This window comes from Hyla sarda, chromosome 8 (genome assembly GCF_029499605.1).
Source record: "Hyla sarda isolate aHylSar1 chromosome 8, aHylSar1.hap1, whole genome shotgun sequence".
Lineage (NCBI taxonomy): Eukaryota > Metazoa > Chordata > Amphibia > Anura > Hylidae > Hyla > Hyla sarda.
This window is the reverse complement of record NC_079196.1, coordinates 61,010,980-61,025,782: the sequence shown is the minus strand read 5'-3', so window position 1 is coordinate 61,025,782 and position 14,803 is coordinate 61,010,980. Positions and strand designations below refer to the sequence as shown.

The 14,803-nt window shown below is 47.4% G+C and overlaps 1 protein-coding gene across 1 annotated transcript in view; it reads left to right on the top strand.

Annotated features, from left to right (window-relative positions):
* Window positions 1-14,276, top strand: part of PDE11A (phosphodiesterase 11A) — an 807,989-nt gene extending 793,713 nt beyond the window's left edge. Inside the window, exon 20 of the mRNA XM_056536201.1 lies at window positions 13,777-14,276. Coding sequence (XP_056392176.1) covers window positions 13,777-13,827 — 51 coding nt within the window. The 3' untranslated portion in view covers window positions 13,828-14,276. The remainder of the gene's footprint in view (window positions 1-13,776) is intronic.
* Window positions 14,277-14,803: the final 527 nt, after the last annotated feature.

The window sequence follows — 14,803 nt, the reverse complement described above, 5'->3', positions numbered from 1 at the left end:
TTGCTCCAAAATTGGAAAATGATGCAACACAAATTAGTAAATTAAAAAATTTTACCACATATCTTATTTACTTAAGTGTTTGTTCTTGTGTTTGTTGGTAGCAATTTTATATGCTTTTAAGAAAAATTCTAAATTAGATCTTTTTAAGGCACAAAATCGGTTCTGAAATTTAAGGGCCTATACAAAAAAAAAACTTCATAAATCACTGTTTATCAAAAAATTACACCCCCTCAAAACAGGAATTAAAACAGGAATTAAAACAGGAATTAAAAGAAAAGGGAGTTGACATTCTAAAATGTATTTTTCTGGTTTGCAGATATTCTGATTTAACCTATTTTTTTCTGTAACACATCTGGAGTTAACAAAGGAAGACAAAACGATACTCACTGGAGCATCCTGTGGACTTTATAATGAATAAAAAGAAAAATAACAACAAAAAAACAACAACTTTCTTTGGGAAACTATATTCCTTTAGCAATTTATCTATGGGTTATCTATGGATCATTTTATTAACATAATCTGTCATGGGACATCATTTAGGGATGTAAGAAGCTTATTTTTAACCCCTACAGGTATATTGCACAAATAAGTGCACAATGGATGATTATCTTGAAGGCCAAATCTGTCTAGAGGGTGCCTACTGCATGTATACTGTTCACATGTTAAGATCAATAATTAAAAAGTATTCACTAAGCTCCTCCTAGTGGCGGCTGCAGACAGACAGAATTTCATCTATGGTAACTTTATAGTAGTAACTCTCTTTATCATTTTTTCACTCCACTTTTGAAGCTTTCAGTTTCTTCCTCATGTCCTTTTCAATGGCTTAAAAATGTTTCACACTGTCATGTGATGTTTCTTGATTTGCTTTCTTGTCTTTTGGTATTTTCACATTTTATGCCGCCTATTGAATGGAGTGAAACTATTTTGTGATTTTTTAAAAGACATATATAATAGAAGTGCAAAGTGCAAAAATTTTTAGCAGATTGGGGTTTGTACAAAAATTTGTGAGGAAACTAGAATACAATCTGTCACGATTCGGCTGGCTGGAGGTGGATCCTCTGTGCCAGAGAGGGATTGGCGTGGACCGTGTCAGTGGACCGGTTCTAAGTTGCTACTGGTATTCACGAGAGCCCGCGGCAAAGCGGGATGGTCTTGCAGCGGCGGTAGCAACCAGGTCGTATCCACTGGCAACGGCTCAACCTCTCTGACTGCTGAGATAAGCGCGGTACAAGGAAGTAGACAAGAGCAAGGTCGGACGTAGCAGAAGGTCAGGGCAGGCGGCAAGGTTCGTAGTCAATGGTGGAATAGCAGGAGGTCTGGAACACAGTATGGGTAACACAGTAAAGCTTTCTCAAGGCACAAGGCAACAAGATCCAGCAAGGGAGTGCAGGGGAAGTGAGGTATAAGTAGGCAAGGAACAGGTGCAAGCTAATCAGGGATATTGGACCAGGCACCATCATTGGTGCACTGGCCCTTTAAATCTCAGAGCGCTGGCGCGCGCGCGCCCTAGAGAGCGGAGCCGCGCGCGCCAGAGCATGACAGCCGGGGACCGGGACAGGTAAGTGACCTGGGATGCGATTCGCGAGCGGGCGCGTCCCGCTATGCGAATCGCATCTCCGCCGGCAATGTCAGTGCAGCGCTCCCGGTCAGCGGGTCTGACCGGGGCGCTGCAAGGAGAGAAACGCCGCGAGCGCTTCGGGGAGGAGCAGGGACCCGGAGCGCTCGGCGTAACACAATCCTTGATAGAGTCCAACTATGTCTATGAAGTGGGGAGGGGGGGGGGGGTTGTAAAGATGTATTAGAAAATGGTTTATAACATTTCATTGTCTGAAAAATATGGAGGACGGTATATTATCACAAAATGATACCATGCAGATTTATAATAGCATATTTGTCATTGATGAGGTTAACATCATCATATTTTTTGACATGTGTGTATATGTGTATATACTTACACTAAATCAAACTACAACATCTGCTATTTTTTTTTTCACCTTCATCTTTTTCCTATTGTATTTAAATGTAGCGTAACCTAATAAAACAGAGGTCAAAGAAAAGGACTTTTCTGCCAGAACTCCGCTCCGTATTCTAATTGTCATTCACTAATGAAAAACATAATATGGTATAAATCTACTGTAAATCACTGTCACACATGTGCTCTGATAAACACTCTCATTTTCACGAGATTGCCATGAATATCCATTAATGCAGTAAATATTAATGATACATTACGCTAACACAATTATATGTCTGAGGTCCTGAGTTCTCCTCACTGCAGTACAGAATCCAGGTGGAATGATATGAAATATGTTATGCATCATTAATCGGAGCAGAAACAGTACAAAGCAATCTAAATTACACATACGCAGGTTATTAAGCACTGGATGTTATTAGTTAAGGCTCCAGAATGATATGGGATCATTCAGTGGATGCGGAGAACAAAAAAAAAAAAAAAAAAAATCCACTTTCTTGTGATCCTGTTCAAACCAGTTTAATGTATGTATCATTAATATGCTTTATAATGTTATACTGAGAATGTAGACACTTATAAAACTGTATATGTGCTGCATTTATAGTATCAAAATAATATTACTATTATATAACAAGAATATTATATCAATATAAAATTGCCTGCACTGATATGTTAGTTTTAGTTTAGTTTTAGTATATACAGTGATCCCTCAACTTACAATGGCTTCAACATACAATAGTTTCAACATACAATGGTCTTTTCTGGACCATCGTAAGTTGAAACCAGACTCAACATACAATGTACAGACAGTCCAGATCTGTGAAACGTGTCAATGGCTGGAAGAACCGACCAATCAGAATGGGCATTCATTGGTAAAACCCCTGTATTACTGAAGCGTATGCACTGACTGGCGTTTGGTAGCGCCCCCTTCAGTACAGGAAGGTATTACATGTTCTGTACACTTGACCTGTGCCAGGGTTAGCTGCTCCTTTGGACACCAGGTGAGGGCGACTCCATTACTTTTTTAGGACATTGTGTGTACTGTACAGGACCCCGAAGAAGCTCCTGTCCTCTACATAGACCAGTGTTTCCCAAGCAGGGCGCCCCCAGCTATTGCAAAACTACAACTCCCAGCATGCCCGGACAGCCTTTGGCTGTCCGGGCATGCTGGGAGTTGTAGTTTTGCAACAGCTGGAGGCTCCCTGCTTGGGAAACACTGACATAGACAGTGATTTACAGCTCCCAGCAGGGTGTGTGCGGGTGTGTCTCCTGAGACTTCCAGCAGAGCAGAGCCAAGCAGAGATTTCCAACAAGCCTTCCCCAGGTTTGTGGCAGATTCCTGGGGAAGAAGCTCCTGCAATGGAGCCTCGTGGCTCCACTCCCCGTTCCAGGCTGGCGGGAAGTGGAGTGAAAACTTCGACAGCCATTGTTCCGGCCGGGAGAAGATCGGGCAGAGTCTGCAGCAATGCAGGCTCTGCTACCCAGGCTACAGATGCCAGCCAGAGATCCACTGGTGGAAGAAAGGCAAGGAAAAGCAGTGTGGAGATGTGGTCGGAGAGTGGGCCCGGAGAGTCCAGTTCCACGTACTGCTCCCGCATGGCCGCAAGGTTTGCGGAGTACGAGCAGCGCGGCAAGGAGCTGAGGATGGCCAGAGAGGATCTGCGTGCGACCCAGAGTCTGATGAGTACCGGATCCAGAAAGAGCAAGCCAGAACTGAAGAAGAGGATAACATCGCTGAAAGGCGAGATTGTGAGGCTGGAGGCGAGGAGAGCGGAGATACTGGAGGGGAGCGGTCTCTTCAAGGAGAAGCTGATCAACAGCAATCGGTTTGCCGCCACGAAATTCCCAGGTAAGGTGGAGGTGGATGATGGGGAGAGTAGTGGCGGCGAAGATAGTGAGGATGGTGGTGAAGAGGAGAAGATGGAGGAAAGTGTGGGAGTTGTAGCTACTCCAGGTGACACCCAGACCCAGGACAGCTACATTGAGGCTGGACAGGTGGCACTTCCGCCAAGCGAGAGTGAGGAGGATGACGTGGAGGGTGAGGCTGGGGGTCTGCTGAGGGCAATTGTGATGCAGGAGTCCCCAGCCCACCTCCAGAATTTCACCTTTGGGGACGAGGAGTGTGAAGATGTGGTGGTCAAGCAGAGGTCCAAGAAAAGGAAGACAAAGGAGACGGTACAATATGTATTTGTCCCCTTCCAGCAGTCTGGGCCAGCTGCAAAGCTGGTTCAGGCTGCGGGCTCCCCCAAACTGCCAGACCCCGTTCCTGTGGTGGAGCGGGGCCAGCACGGGGAGTACAGTAAGGCGTCAGGAAAGGCTAAGGGCGCAATAGTTGTGAAGCCCACCCATCCTGTCGTTAGGGAAGGGCAGGATGGGCTCATGCCGGGCAGCTCTGGCACTGCAGGACCGCCCCAGGGTGGCAGGGGGCGTGTCCAAGTGCCAGAGGAGAGTTACGCTGCCGTGTTCTCGGGGGGCGGTTCCCCGAGTACTGTGGGCACTACTGGCGCCGCGGGGCACTCCCCTGTGAGGGGGGGGAGTGTCCGGGCGCCAGAGAGCGTTGAGTCGGTGTGCTCGGGGGGCGGTCCCCCGAGTACAATTTGTTCTGCGGGCACTGCGGGGAACTCCCCTGTGAAGGGGGGGAGTGTCCCGGTGCCGGGATCATTGCCCAGTCAGAAGGAACCATCAGCAGCAGCAGCCAAGCCGGACAAAAAGAATGTAGTTAAGCCAGCAGTACTACAATTCCCAGCCAGCCCAGAATCAGTTAGGCAGGGTATGAGTGAGAATGCTGAGTGTAGTAGTGTTGTGGATGAGAGGAGTGTCAGTGGAGTGAATGTTGGTGGGAGTAGTGGTATGGATGGAAAAAAGGATGATGTGAGTGGTGGTGTGAATGGTGGTTCTGGGTCTGGGTCTGGGTCTGGCCCGGCTGCCCCCCCGGCAGTGACTGCTCCTAGGAGCTATGCTAATGTCGCTGCCGGGGGTCCAGGGGGGTCCCCGTCTCCGTCCGTCCCCGGGGGTTACTTGCAACAGCGCCTCCTGGAGGCTCTGCGTAGGGGAGACAGGTCGATCCAGGTAGAGGGAAGGGGTGAGGTCGACCTGTCTTTCTGGATAGAGAGGCACGGTTTGGGGGCTTTCCGAGAGCAGAATGGGGAGGTGGTCTGGTCCCTCCCGACAACCGGGCAGGACAATAACCGCAGGAATGTGGTCCGTCTGATTTGGAGGGGTGAGGATGCGTGCCCACCTCGCGCTAAAGTGGTTGAGCTCCTCCTCCAGATGGAATTCAGGGCGAGTGACATCTTTGCCCTGATCCACCCCTACGGTACGTCAGAGTTTGACGTCAGTTTCGTTCGGCCAGAGGGTCTCGAACTCTTCTGGTCAAACTACGAGGTGGCGAAGAACGAGCCCGGCTGGCGGGATTTTGCCGTAAAGGCAATTTCCCGTCAGAAATCGGTCAAGAAGGTGACCGTTTTGACCCGTAACGAGTCACTTTCTTGTTATGACATCATGACCTAGCTCGGTCGGTATGGGGATGTGACGGACATGCCCAAGAAAAACATTGATGAGCACGGGATCTGGTCCGGGGCCTGGACGTTTTCCGTCAAACTCAGGCGTTCAGGGAGTACGGTTGCCCACATTCCGTCAGCCGCCTTCCTTGGACGTGACAGGATCCAGGTCTTCTACCAGGGGCAGCCTAAGGTCTGTCACAGGTGCGGTAGCCCCACCCATTTTAGCGCAGCTTGTACTGTACAGGTCTGTGCTTTGTGTGGTGGGGTGGGTCATCTGGCCGCATCCTGTAGGCAGATCCGCTGCCATCTGTGTGGTGTCCTCGGGCACCCTTTCAGCCGTTGTCCTAGCGCCTTCGCCCGTGCGGCGGCCGCTCCGGCTGGGGAGAGCTGTGAAGTTGCCTCGGCTGGAGAGGGTACGAGCAGGGATGGGGGCGCACCAGGGCTAGTGAGGAAGAAGGGCCCCGCCAAACTAAGGCGGGAGGAAAATCGGAGGAGGAGTAGGGAGCAGGAGAGTGCCCAAGTGACGGGGGTAGCTCCGGCCCCTGCTCCTGAAGCTGGCCCTGAAATGACTGAAGCCCTGGAGGAGGACGTGCTGGATGAGGAGGTCAGGAGACTGGGCGAAGAGGAAGGCAATATGGCCGACTCTTCCGATTCCTCCCACTATGAAAGTGTGGATGAGGAGAGTGTAGAGAAGGCCAAAAAGAAAGACAAGGGCAAAAGGAAAGGGAGAAAGAAGAGGTCCAAGCCCTCTCTCCCTCGTACTGCGGGCCGGGTCCAAAGCGGAAGCCTGACTGCCCCCCCTCTGGTTGACCTGTCAAACCGGTACCTCGTCCTTGATAACATCTCCTCCCCCTCCTTGGAGGGGGAAGGTGAGGGCGAGGTGCCTAGGGAGAGAGAGCCTCTGGGGGGAACTGGGCCCTGTCCTGTTGAGGCACCTTCCTCAGAGGGCAGGGCTAGACCGGGGTCGGACGGAGACGGGGACCATATGGACCAGAGTGAGTCCAAAAAAAGGGGTAAAAGCGGTCCTGCCCTTTCTTCTTCTTCTGGGGATGAGGGCACGAAGAAGAAGGGGAAGAAGAAATAAAGGTGAGGCCATCTAACTTAATCACCCATGATGGCGGCACTCACCCCATTAACGCTGGCATCCATTAACTGTGCCAGCATAAAGTCTGATACGGCTAGATTCGCAGCCTTTGATTTTCTCGGCCGTGTTGAAGCCGACATTTTGTATCTGCAAGAGACTAGGTTGTCAGATTCAGCCTCCCTGGTAAAAGCCAGAAGAGAGTGGAGGTGCGGTCCCTCCCACTGGTCTCTTGCGGCTGAGCCGTATAGTGGGGTGGCGGTCCTTTTTACCGCTCCGGTTGAATGCCGACGGGTTATTGAGTTAGAAATGGGGAGGTGCCTGATCTTAGATGTCCTCATGAAGGGGCAAGAGCTCCGGCTCATTAACATCTACGCCCCACAAACCAAGTGGGGCCGCAAAGATCTCTTTATGAGGATTAAGCCCTTCCTTTTTACTAGCCGGCAAATGATTTTTGGAGGGGACTTCAATAATGTCACGAGGTCCCAAGATAGGAGAGGTTCCAATGGTCCACTGGCTTACGATAGCGTGGCCCTCAATAATATAGTTAGGGAAGCTCGCCTAGAGGACGCCCACATCCGGAGCCCCTCAGGCCACGTGGGTTTCACCTATCATCGAGGTAGCTGCAGGTCTAGGATAGACAGGTTTTATTTAAAGGACGAAGCCGTCTCTTCCGCAGTTTCCGTGGTTGAGGTGGAATTCTCCGATCACTGTATGATTTTGTTTTCCTTGAATGTTTCAGAGACCCCCCGGATGGGTAAAGGTTATTGGAAGCTGAATTCGTCCCTCCTGGAGGAAGCGGAGATAAGACAGTCCTTTGAGGACTTTCTTCAGAGTCAGGTACCTTTACTGGACTTTTGTAGTAGTAAGTCAGAGTGGTGGGAGATATTCAAGAAGCGGGTTGCGGGGTTCTTCCGCCAGCTCTCGAGCCTCAGGTCCCTGAATAGGTACCGCCTGTATCGGGGTCTGAGGAGGAAACTCGAGCTCCTTGTCTCGACTGGAGGTAGCCGGGAGGATATCTCCAGAGTGAAATCCTTGCTGATGGGGTGTCAGTACGATAGGCACGCATCTTTGGTTTTTGAGAGGGATTACGGGAGGTACCGCTCGCCCGACCCTTACAAGAACTGTAAGATGTCAGTGAGTAGTAAAGTGGTCTCAGGACTGATTGATAGTACGGGATCTCTGAATCGGTCCAGATCAGGGATCCTGGAGGTCGTCAGATCCTTCTACTCGCACCTCTTGGGAAGGAAGGATCTAAATCGAGACGGGATGTCGGCTTTCCTGGCTGAAACTATTCCTGAGCCAGGGGTAGACCCCTCTCTTGATGTTTTGGCAGAAGAAATCAGGGAAGAGGAAGTGAGACTGGCGATCGAGGGGCTTGCCCCCAAGAAGTCGCCAGGCCCGGATGGCTTAACATCCGAGTGGTACAGGACCTTTAAGGAGTCTTTAGCTCCCCTCTTGACTGAGGTATTCAATGAGTGTCTCTCCTCGGGCACTCTACCAAAGTCAATGAGGAGGTCAGCCCTGATTCTTCTGTCAAAGGGTAAAGATCCTAGCCGGATTGAGAATTGGAGGCCCATAGCTCTTCTCAATACGGACAGGAAGCTTCTGGCCAAGATACTGTTTAATCGGTTGGTGAAGTTTGCACCCCGGCTCCTTTCGGGGGCCCAGCACTGCTCTGTTCCGGGCCGAAGCACCTTAAGTGCTGTCCTCAGTGTCAGGGAGGCAGTGGAGCGGAGTAGTGCGGGTCTCTGGAAGGGGTACATGCTGTCCTTGGATCAGGCCAAAGCATTTGATCGGGTGAACCACGAGTACCTCTGGTCCGTCCTCCTGAGATATGGCTTACCGAGTACTTTTGTGAATTGGCTTGTCACCTTATATGCAGGGGCAGAGAGTTTCCCGCTGGTGAACGGTTGGTCTGGCCGCTCTTTTGAGGTGGGGTCCGGAGTCCGTCAGGGTTGTCCTTTGAGCCCGCTGTTATACGTGTTCACAATCGATCCCTTCGTCCGGAGGGTAGATTGTGGGCCATTGGCGGGAGTCGGGATGACTCTGGCGGAGCCGGATGTCGCCCAGAGAGTGGTGGCGTACGCTGATGATGTCACTATTTTCGTCTCCTCACGGGAGGAGGTCGATGTGGTGATGTCAGAGGTGGACCGCTACTCGGAGGCATCCGGGTCCAAGATCAACCGGGATAAGTGTGAAAGTCTCTGGCTGGGAGGGGGAGATCCCACGTTTGATCTCCCTGACACCCTTCCAGGGCTCCAAGAGTCAGCAAAAATTCTGGGCATCACATTCGGCCAGGATGATTATCCCACCAAAAACTGGGATGGTAAGCTCCAGGATGCCACTCAGAGAGTGAACCAGTGGAAGGGTTGGTCTATGACCCTCAGGGAAAGGGTACACCTGATCAAATCGTACCTGCTCCCCTTGTTTATCTATCTGGGCAGTGTATGTATCTTACCAGAGGATTACTACACTAGGGTCTACAGCCTGTTTTTCCAACTGTTATGGGGGAACAGGTTGAACCTAGTCAAGAGGGAGGTTACGTACCGCACGAGGAGACTAGGGGGTTTATCTATGGTAAACCCCGTGGTGTTCTTAACGAACACCTTCTTGAAAGCCAACATTGCAAACCTCTGGAAAGAGAGGGCTCCTCCGTGGGTACTCTCCTGCAAGGAGTGGTTTCAGCCTTTCTTCCAGGAATGGGAGACAGGAGGGCAAGTGAAGGACCTCCGTACACCACATGGATATCTTCCGGCTTACGCTACCCCGACTCTGAAGGCGATACGTCGGTGGGGTCTGGGAGTGTGGGAGATCAGGACCCAGTCAAGGCAGTTCCTTGACAAACGGGTTCTGTTGACCCACTTCCAGAGGCCTCTGGCGCTCAGGGACTGCCCAGGTCGGGATCTGAGGGAGGGGTTGTAACTTTTAAACATGAAAAGGATCCCCCAGAAGTTTTGGGACTTGGCCTGGCGCTGCTTTCAGGGGAAGCTATGTGTAAAGGACAACCTGAAGTACAGGAACTCTGATGACCGGGGATGTCCCCGAGAAGAGTGCGGGGACACGCTGGAAAGCATGGACCACTTCCTGCTTCATTGTCCCTTTAACATAGGGGTCTACAACAGGGTGGGCGCTTCCATCGGCTGGAGTCAACTTGCTGGCCTTGCCTATCCGGAGTGGGCTTATGGGGCATTCAGGAACCTGGGTGGCCGAGATCGGGGCACTTTATTTTTAGTCAGTTTAGTGGTTAGGTACTACACGTGGAACGCACGGTGCTTAGTGTCGACCCAACAGAAAATCCTCTCCGAGGTGGAGGTCTGTAGGAACATCACTGGTGACCTCGGGAAGATCAGGTCTTTGGAGTATGGCAGTCTTGGTACCAGTAGGGCTTCTCTCCTGTGGAGAGGTTTCTCATTTCATGTGCCCTAGGTACTAAACCTTTTGGGTAGAGTACCTTTTATTTTTGGTTAGGGGCAGTGTTATAGGGGTAGAGATAGGGTGAGGGTAGGGTCAGATTTATTGTAGGGATAGAATTAGGGAGAATTGTAGGGGGAGTTAGGGAAAGAGTATAAAATGATTTATGTATCAGGTCTGCCATCCTTCTCCCTGGTGGTGGGCTGATGCATGTGCACATTAGCTTTTTGTTTTGTTTTCAATTTACATGGTATGAAGGGCTTACAGGCAACCAAACTTGGGCCTAAAGGGGGTGGTGGTTCAGAATGTATAAGTTTGTATATAAGTTGGTTGGGAGGAGTGTTAGGTGGGGAGGGTGTATTTGTGGGTGGTGGTTTTGTGGTGTTTTGGGGTCCTGACATGGGTCAGTTAAGGACTGGACTTTGTGAACTGTATGGACGGTATGGACTCTGACCCATGTACAGGAGGGGTGGTGTGGGTGAGGGGACAGTTTTAGTGTAGGTGTTTTCCGTTGTTTTCTGTAGTATATTTTTGTGTATTTTCAGTAAGTTTTGTATATATTGGGTTTTGTATATATTGGGTTTTTTATTTATATTGTTTTATATTATATAGTGTATAGTGCAGTCGGGCCAGTAGTTAAGTAGTGTCATATGTGTTTATGTGTATGTATATGTGTGCGTTTATGTGTATATACATGTGTATGTATATATATATATATGTATGTATATGTATGTGTATGCTTGCGTATATGCATGTATACATGTTTGTGTATAAAATTTTATATTTTATTTTTTCCTCCTTGGGGGGGCTGCTCCCCTCCGGTGTCTCTGTTCTCCTCGCCTCCGGCTTCGCGGTCTCGCTTTTCGGCGGTGTTGTCCTTTTCTTCGGTTGTGGCTTGCTCTTTTTGGGTCCGGCTCTCGCCGGTTTCTGGGCCGCGCGCGGATCCTCTCTGGCCGTCCTCGGCTCCTTGCCGTGCTGGGCGTGCTTTGCGGGCCTTGCGGCCGTGCGGGGGCGGTGCGTGGGGCTGGGCTCTTTGGGCCCTCTCTCCGGCCACGTCTCCGTGCTGCTTTTCCCTGCCCTTCTTTCACCGGTGGATCTCTGGCTGTGAGGCAGAGTGTTATTTATTAGCAAGTTGTGCTGAAATATAATTTTTTCCTTTTTTTTTTTTTTTTCCCCTGGGTAAGGGTCATTTTTGAGTTACAGCCAAGTTGTGCTACCTTTATGTTCCTTTTCTTTTGTTTTATAGCCAAGTCGTGCTTATTTTATGTTTTATATATTTTTATAAGCCAAGTTGGGCTATTTTTATGTTCTTTTTGGAATGCGTGTTTGAGTGTGATATTTAGTTTTTTGGTATGTGAAAAAAGTAAAAGTATATTTTAGTAAATTTGGGCTGGCCGGTTAGGCAGATTTTGTTTTTGTAATTTTATTTATGTTATGTTTGTTATAGCTGGTTAAGCTTGTTTTTGTTTTATGTTTTGTATCAGATTTGTTTTTCATTTTTATAATAAAAAGAGTTACAGCTCCCAGCAGATCTTTCCTACTTTTATATGGAAGGATTTGCTTTATCTGTATTAGTTATCTGCTTATTTTTCTTTAATTCTCACGTTTTCCTATTTTTGGATGACAATTCGTTGCCTTTAGAACCAATTAACAGGTTTCCATAGAGTCCTGGTCTCAACATACAATGGTTTCAACATACAATGGTCGCCCTGGAACCAATTAATATTGTAACTTGAGGGACCACTGTACTTGTATTTTACATAAAATAACAGTTTTGAAGCATCTTTTCTTATAGCTGCGTGTTGTGCCATCCCTCTGTTATTGCTCCTGACAATGCATAAACAAACAATGGAGTCTTACCATTCTACTCATTAATAGTAAGTGCCTCTAAATTGTTGGCACTGATTGGATAGTGTTAGGCTATGTTCACACTGCAGAATGTCTGTGCGGAATTGCGCATGAATATTCTGCTCAGACATTCCGCAGCAGCAGAGTCCAATTCATTTCAATGGGATTCTGCTGCTCTGTTCACATGGCAGAAATCCAAAAATAGGGAATAAGTAACACTTTAAAAAATATACAGACAGCGGACCAGTAGTACTAGGCTAAGGTAAAAGAGAGACAAAAGAAAGTTCAGAAGATAAAAGAAGGAAAGAGATTGTGTCTAGCATAAAATCACATTTATTGGTGATAAAATTACATTTATTTAACCCCTTAAGGACTCAGCCCATTTTGGCCTTAGGGACATTTTTTCCTCCTCGCCTTCTAAAAATCATAACTCTTTTATATTTTCATCCACAGACTGGTATGAGGGCTTGTTTTTTGCACGACCAGTTTTCCTTTGTAATGACATCACCCATTATATCATAAAATGTATGGCGCAACCAAAAAACACTATTTTTGTGGGGAAATTAAAAAGAAAAACGCAATTTTGCTAATCTTGGAAGGTTTCGTTTTCACGCTGTACAATTTATGGTAAAAATGACGTGTGTTCTTTATTCTGAGGGTCAATACGATTAAAATGATACCCATTATTACATACTTTTCTATTATTGTTGTGCTTAAAAAAAAATCACAAAATTTTAACCAAATTAGTACGTTTATAATCCCTTTATTTTGATGACCTATAACTTTTTCATTTTTCCGTATAAGCGGCGGTATGAGGGCTAATTTTTTGTGCCATGATCTGTACTTTTTTTTTTATACCACATTTGAATATAAAAAACTTTTAATAAATTTTTTATAATTTTTTTTAAATAAAATGTATTAAAAAGTAGCAATTTTTGCCTTTTTATTTTTTTTCCGTTCACCGTACGGGATCATTAACATTTTATTTTAATAGTTTGGACATTAATGCACGCGGCAATACCAAATATGTCTATTACATTTATTTTTTACGCTTTTTGGGGGTAAAATAGGAAAAAACGGATGTTTTACTTTTTTATTGGGGGAGGGGATTTTTCACTTTTTTTTTATTTTAATTTAAATTTTTTTTTACACTTGAATAGTCCCCATAGGGTACTATTCATAGCAATACCATGATTGCTAATACTGATCTGTTCTATGTATAGGACATAGAACAGATCAGTGTTATCGGCGATCTTCTGCTCTGGTCTGCTCGATCACAGACCAGAGCAGAAGACGCCGGGAGACGGACAGAGGCAGGTGAGGGGACCTCCGTGCAGCGTTCTGAATGATCGGATCCCCGCAGCAGCGCTATGGGCGATCAGATCATTCAGTGAAATCACGTACTGCCGCAGATGCCGGGATCTGTATTGATCCCGGCATCTGAGGGGTTAATGGCGGACGCCCGCGAGATCGCGGGCGTCGGCCATTGCCGACGGGTCCCTGGCTGTGATCAGCAGCCGGGATCAGCCGCGCATGACACGGGCATCGCTCCGATGCCCGCGGATATGTACAGGACGTTAAGTACCACCGCACCAGGACGTACATTTACGTCCTGCGTCCTTAAGGGGTTAAAAACTCTGAAGTGAGGTCTTTGGCAGGGCCCTTGCTTCAGACCACTCACAGTATAGAAATATAGTTCATAAATAGATAAATATCAGAGATTTCATATATAAATTACACTAAATCACAAGGGGGTTACACTCAGAGAACGAAATAATGTACTTAGTATATGGGACAAGTAGATACTGCGCTCTTGTGCGCACAAAGGTACAGTCTGACAATTGCCTAACCAGGGTTATAAAGAGGTAAGTAATGTCACAAGTTCAAATGGTGTAGACAATGATGTTAGAGTTAATCCTGTATTGGTTTATAAATCCAAGTTATGTTTTTTTTTGCAGCGCTGGAGACTCACTGTTATGAGCCCACTGAGCCCTGTCTGCGCAGGGTAGATGAAAGACAGCGCGTATCAGGGCTTAGGCATAGACCTCTATACCCCGGCAGCACGGAGACACTGTACAAGAGGAGGATGTGGCGGCACAATGTGCCTCTTACTGGATCAGTTGTTAAGTTTTGCGGAGTCAATCAAAAGAGCGTGGCGGCATTGCAGATCATCCGGCCCTGTGTCTCTCTACCCCGACGGAGGTCTGATGCTATTGATCACTTGCCGGCAATAGGTTTAAGATGCTTGTCAATGGCTCTGCTGGGGCAGTGGCGGATTCCAAGTTGTCCCAATATTTGTGCAGGTAAACTCTTTAAAACAGACGCGTTTCGGGGAGCTTCGTCCCCTTTTTCAATGGTGCAAATAAAAGTCTTTTATTTACTTGTGTATTTACTTATTACCTATTTCTGGCACACTGGGTATGTGTAACGCAGTATCCTCGGCTTAGGTTTTTTCAGTTTTTTCTGTTTTATGTAGAGCTCCCACAGATAAATTTTTTCTTGCAATAAGTAACACTTATCCAGTGAATCTTGACCCGGATTAAAACAGAAGTAAAATAGGATGGAAAAACACATCAGCGTTTAGAGGATCGATAGCACAAAATTCATCTGGTCTCACCAACTGGTAAAAGTAACTGGGGGGGCTAAACAACCTCCTCAGTACCCCCTTCCAAGATGGCTCCTAGATATGTGTATCTCAAGTGTGCCAAATCTGGGAAGGGGGTACTAAGGAGGCTGTTTAATTCCCCTTATTTAAAGTAGATGCTCAGTTTACAAAAGCAGACATGTCAAGAGAGCTGACAGTTTCTCTTGTGCTATTTTTTATCAGTTTTCCATTGTTTCATGGTTGATAAGGTAAAAAAAAAGACAAGAAGTACATCAAGTTCAACCAAGAACACTACTGTGTTGATCCAGAAAAAGGCAAAAATAAAACTCATGAGGCAGATGACAATTGCCTAATACCAGGGAAAAATTTCCGTTCCAACA